This window comes from Raphanus sativus, chromosome 5 (assembly GCF_000801105.2).
Source record: "Raphanus sativus cultivar WK10039 chromosome 5, ASM80110v3, whole genome shotgun sequence".
NCBI lineage: Eukaryota > Viridiplantae > Streptophyta > Magnoliopsida > Brassicales > Brassicaceae > Raphanus > Raphanus sativus.
In genome coordinates, this window is record NC_079515.1 from 16,639,651 (window position 1) to 16,644,074 (window position 4,424).

Here is a 4,424-nt window from a genome sequence, read left to right on the forward strand (position 1 = left end):
AATAATAATAAAATACTTGAAGGTAATAAAGAGAAGGAAATATAAAAAAAAAGTGGGGTAGATAGAATTTTGGTAGGGTAATGAGAATGAATTTTTTTTAACTAGGTCAAATTACAATACTTTCCAATATAGGTTGTCTCTCCGTAAGTTACGGTTTCCGCGTATAGACTAAATTAGAGAGAAGAGTTGGGAACTTAAGAAAATATTAGATAAACTTTGGATAAAATTAGGAAGATTAAAGGATATAACGTATATAGTTTGCGATTCTCCAAAATCTAGATGATTTTAGCCTTTGTGGCACTAGGGTAATCGTTATGGAAACCACGTGTGTCAAGTTGAATTGATGTTTTTATGCTATGTAAGAAACCGAGAATGTTGTTAAAGATGATATAACACATCAAGAATCAATAGATACTTTTTCCTCTAAGGCTGACTGATGTTCGGATCTGATTCAGGAAGTCTCCAGTTTTGGTCTCCTTGTCATTTGCATTTGTTCACCCTCCCTGAAAAGTATTCTTTAAATGGACCGGACCTCTGAGAACATATGCTTCTTATTCGTAATTCGAAATATATCAAAAATGATTCTGGTGATATGGAACTTATCAACAATTCGAAGTAAAGTATAAGGCTCGTCATAATGCCTAAACTTGTTGAAGAGGTATAGTCATTATGATTTGTGAATGATGTGTTAATTAACTGCTTTGTATTTTCATTATCACCAAAACATTCATACATTAGGTATGATACAATAAAAACTATTGGAGAAAGTAAACTACAAAGATGAATGAGATAAAAGCGTTTTTACGTATCGCCCCATGTATGTGTGAGCTCAATGTACATAATTGTTCTTTTCGGGTATCATTTTTTTTTGTTTTGAAACCAAGTCCCACTTGAATATTATAAATTTATGTGTAGATTTTGAGTTGGGTTATTCTGGATCTGGATGAATTCGGTTATGATGTATAGGAACTTAAAAATATCTAAACCAATGTATCTAAAACGGATTCGGATATTTGTAACAAAAATAGTCATATAACCTGATTCGATCCAGGTCTTTTGAATATCGTTAACCTGATTCGGTCCAGGGTCTTTTCCCAAAGATGACCCAAAACATCTTTTTAAACACAAACCTAAACTCAAACTTGAATCAAATGCAAAACTAACCTAAAAGCCTTATGAAATTACAGATCAGTTCCTTGTGACCAAAAAAAAAAAACATATGTCATTTTTACGAATATAGCCCCACCAAAATCGTTTAGCTCCAAGTCGTCTAGACGACTTCCAAGTTAGTCGTCCAGACGACTTCAGGGTTAGTCGTCCAGACGACTTCCAAGTTAGTCGTCCAAACGACTTCCAAGTTCGTCGTCTGGACGAGTTGATCTTAGAAATAATTTATTAATTTATAAAAAAAAATTTGACAAGTGAAAAATTAAAATCATATGATTGTAAACAGTTATAAGTGATGTAAAATAAGATATAATAATATTGAATAGTTTTCAATAAGAATTAAACTATTCTTCAGTGATTATTGCTGCTTTTACTGCAAGTTTTCTATCGCGGTGGTGGACTTACTTTCTCTCAAATCGCAACTTCGCCGGAATCTACCTTTTCCAAAGAAGATGGCTGAAAATCTCCACAAGGCAATAGGTGCTATGTAAATTGTGGATGACGACCCGATCATTCTTCCCGACGAGCCTCAGTTTCATGTTTTTGATGCCAACGAAAACAGCTTGATGGGGCGTCTCTTGAATCCAGACTGTCAAATCATGGCGAGAATGATAAACTACATGCCTACCGCATGGCGTCTCTGGGGTAGAGTTCGTGGAATTGCCCTGCCTCAAGATAGGTTTCAGTTCATATTCCAGAGGGAAGAAGACCTTCTCACGGTCCTCAAGTATCGTCCATGGTCCTACAACCACTGGACTCTGCTACTGGAACGTTGGTGCCCCTCTCCACCGCGAGATTTCCTCACCTCTCTGGAAGTATGGATCCGCATCAGGAATATTTCGGTGGAACACTACACTTCAGGCACTATGTACATGCTTGCCAAGAAGATTGGTCATGTAGAAGAGATAGCCTACGATCCTAAAGTGTCTCAGACTACTGACTACATCCGAGCCAAAGTTACTCTTAAGGTTGAGGACCCTGCTTTTGAGGCAAAGAACCTCCATCTTCCTTCTGGTGAGATCACGGTGATCACCTACGAGTATGAAAAGATCCATAAGCGTTGCTACTCGTGCTTTCGCTTGACCCATGAAAAAGCTCGTTGCCCCTATTCCAAGAAGAAGTTTCAGGCTGCAGGTCCTAGCAAGCCTCCAGCTCCTGTCACCGAACCTTTATTGGAAGGCAACTCTGCTCCAAGAACAGAGGAGAATCGGGTGCATGGCCCACCTGGTTTCCCTCTTTTATTCCCGGAACTATCGGAAGAAGATCAACGCATGGCTCTGCAATACGTGTCTCACTCAGATGATACGGAACGAAGAGCTAGGATCTTGCGTGTGAGACAATCAATTGAAGCCACTCCGAAAGTTCAAGATGTCATGCTTAGAATCTCGCACGATGTCAACAAGGAGAAAGGACATGTCTTCAACTATCATAGTCAACAGAAAGAGTCTTCAGTACACTCTAGATTGGGTAAGGCCCCAGCCTGCCCCCTCCTGGAGGATCAAACAACTGTTGACTACGAGTCAGAAAATTCGGTTGAGCATAACAGCTCCCCTGCACTCTTGATCCAAGGTTCAACGGTTTTCAGTCAGGGTGTACACGCCCCATCTGTTTCTACCGGAACCTTGAGGTCCAGGAAAAGGGATAGGAGACGTCCTCCTGCTTGGGTAAGAAGAACCAGGGTTAACACAAAGGTGAACAGCTTCTCAGGCGAGGACATTGAGGCTTCTGTTACAGACACGTTAGGAAAGAAAAAGGCAGATAACCCTACGAATTCATCTGCAAACAAATCTACCAAAACCCAAAACTCTACGGTGGCTTCCGATTTGAAGCCGCTGCCATCCCAATGAGTATCTTGAGCTGGAACTGTCAAGGAACTGGTAGCTCGGAGACAGTTCAACAGTTAAGGGAGATGCGCTGGGTGCATTTTCCTGACCTTTTGTTCCTTATGGAGACGAAACAAAAATCAAGTTACATAGAGAATCTAAAGTCGAGTTTGGGTTATGATGAATGTATTACGGTTGATCATATTGGTCTAAGCGGAGGATTAGCTGTAATGTGGAAAAGTAGTTACATTGTGGAAGTATTGTCGTGTGGTAGGAGGATCATTGATCTGAAGGTCACACTGGGTTCTATAAAGTTTTTTCTTACTTGCATCTATGGTGATCCAGTGCGAGAGAGGAGGAACTTCGTTTGGGATAGGCTCATAAGCATTGGTATTCAACGCAATGATGCATGGGCCCTTATTGGAGATTTTAATGAACTAATGCACGGAGGCGAGAAGCTCGGAGGCTCTGTACGTGCTGAGTCTACTTATTGGAATTTCCGTAATATGGCTACGGCGTGCAAAATTAAAGAGCATATTAGCCATGGAAATCTGCTGTCTTAGGCTGCGAAGAGAGACTGAGTTTGGGTGCAGTGTCGCCTAGACAGAAGCTTTGGGAATGATGCTTGGTTTCGACTTTTTCCTCACTCGAAAACAGAGTATATGGACATGAGGGCTTCTGATCACAGAACTATCAGACTAGAGTTCGCTCTTGAAATTGAGGAAAAGAATAGAGGAAGGTTCTTCTTTGATAAAAGGCTAATCGGCAAGAGAGGTGTTGAGGAAGTTATAACCAAAGCTTGGCTAGGGAATGGCTCGTGTGATGACACAAGCTTGCTTGATAGAATAGCGAGATGCAGAACTGAGCTTGTAAAACTCAAACGTTTGGAACATCTGAACTCCAAAACCAGAATGGAGAAGCTCAAGCAGGCGCTAGAAGCTGAGATAGCTAAAGAATTTCCGAACTTCAATCACATGAGGAAGATGAAATTTGATTTGGCGGCAGCAATCAGAGAAGAAGAAAGCTTCTGGAGGCAAATAAGCAGAGTAGAATGGCTCAAAGATGGCGACTTAAATACAGCCTACTTTCATAATGTGGTGAGAGGAAAAAGGATGCGTAACAAAGTGTTGATGCTTAAAGACATCTTTGGGAATGAGAACTAATCAGAAGGCTTAAAAGGGAACATTGATGTGGAGTTTTACAGGGATTTGTTCATGAGCTCCAACCCTACAGACATGGAGCCTCTCTTCTAAGGCTTTCAAGCTAAGGTAACTCCAAGTATGAATGAAGCCTTGACGAGGCCTGTCTCCACTGATGAGATTAAAGCGGCAGCTTTTAGAGTGAAAGGTAGAAACGCCCCTGGTGAAGATGGCCTAACTGGTCTCTTCAACCAAAAATATTGGCACATTGTAGGCCTGAAGGTGATATCGGACG

General features: G+C 40.9%; 1 protein-coding gene across 1 annotated transcript; it reads left to right on the forward strand.

Moving 5' to 3' along the window:
- The first annotated feature begins 1,766 nt into the window (after positions 1 to 1,766).
- Positions 1,767 to 3,014, forward strand: LOC108858321 (uncharacterized). The gene has a single exon (XM_018632271.1). The coding sequence runs from the start codon at positions 1,767 to 1,769 to the stop codon at positions 3,012 to 3,014; it is 1,248 nt and encodes a 415-aa protein (XP_018487773.1).
- The last annotated feature ends 1,410 nt before the right edge of the window (positions 3,015 to 4,424 follow it).

Excerpts from the sequence above, each read along its gene's own strand:
- LOC108858321 (XM_018632271.1), top strand. The coding sequence starts at position 1,767 with ATGGCGAGAATGATAAACTACATGCCTACCGCATGGCGTCTCTGGGGT.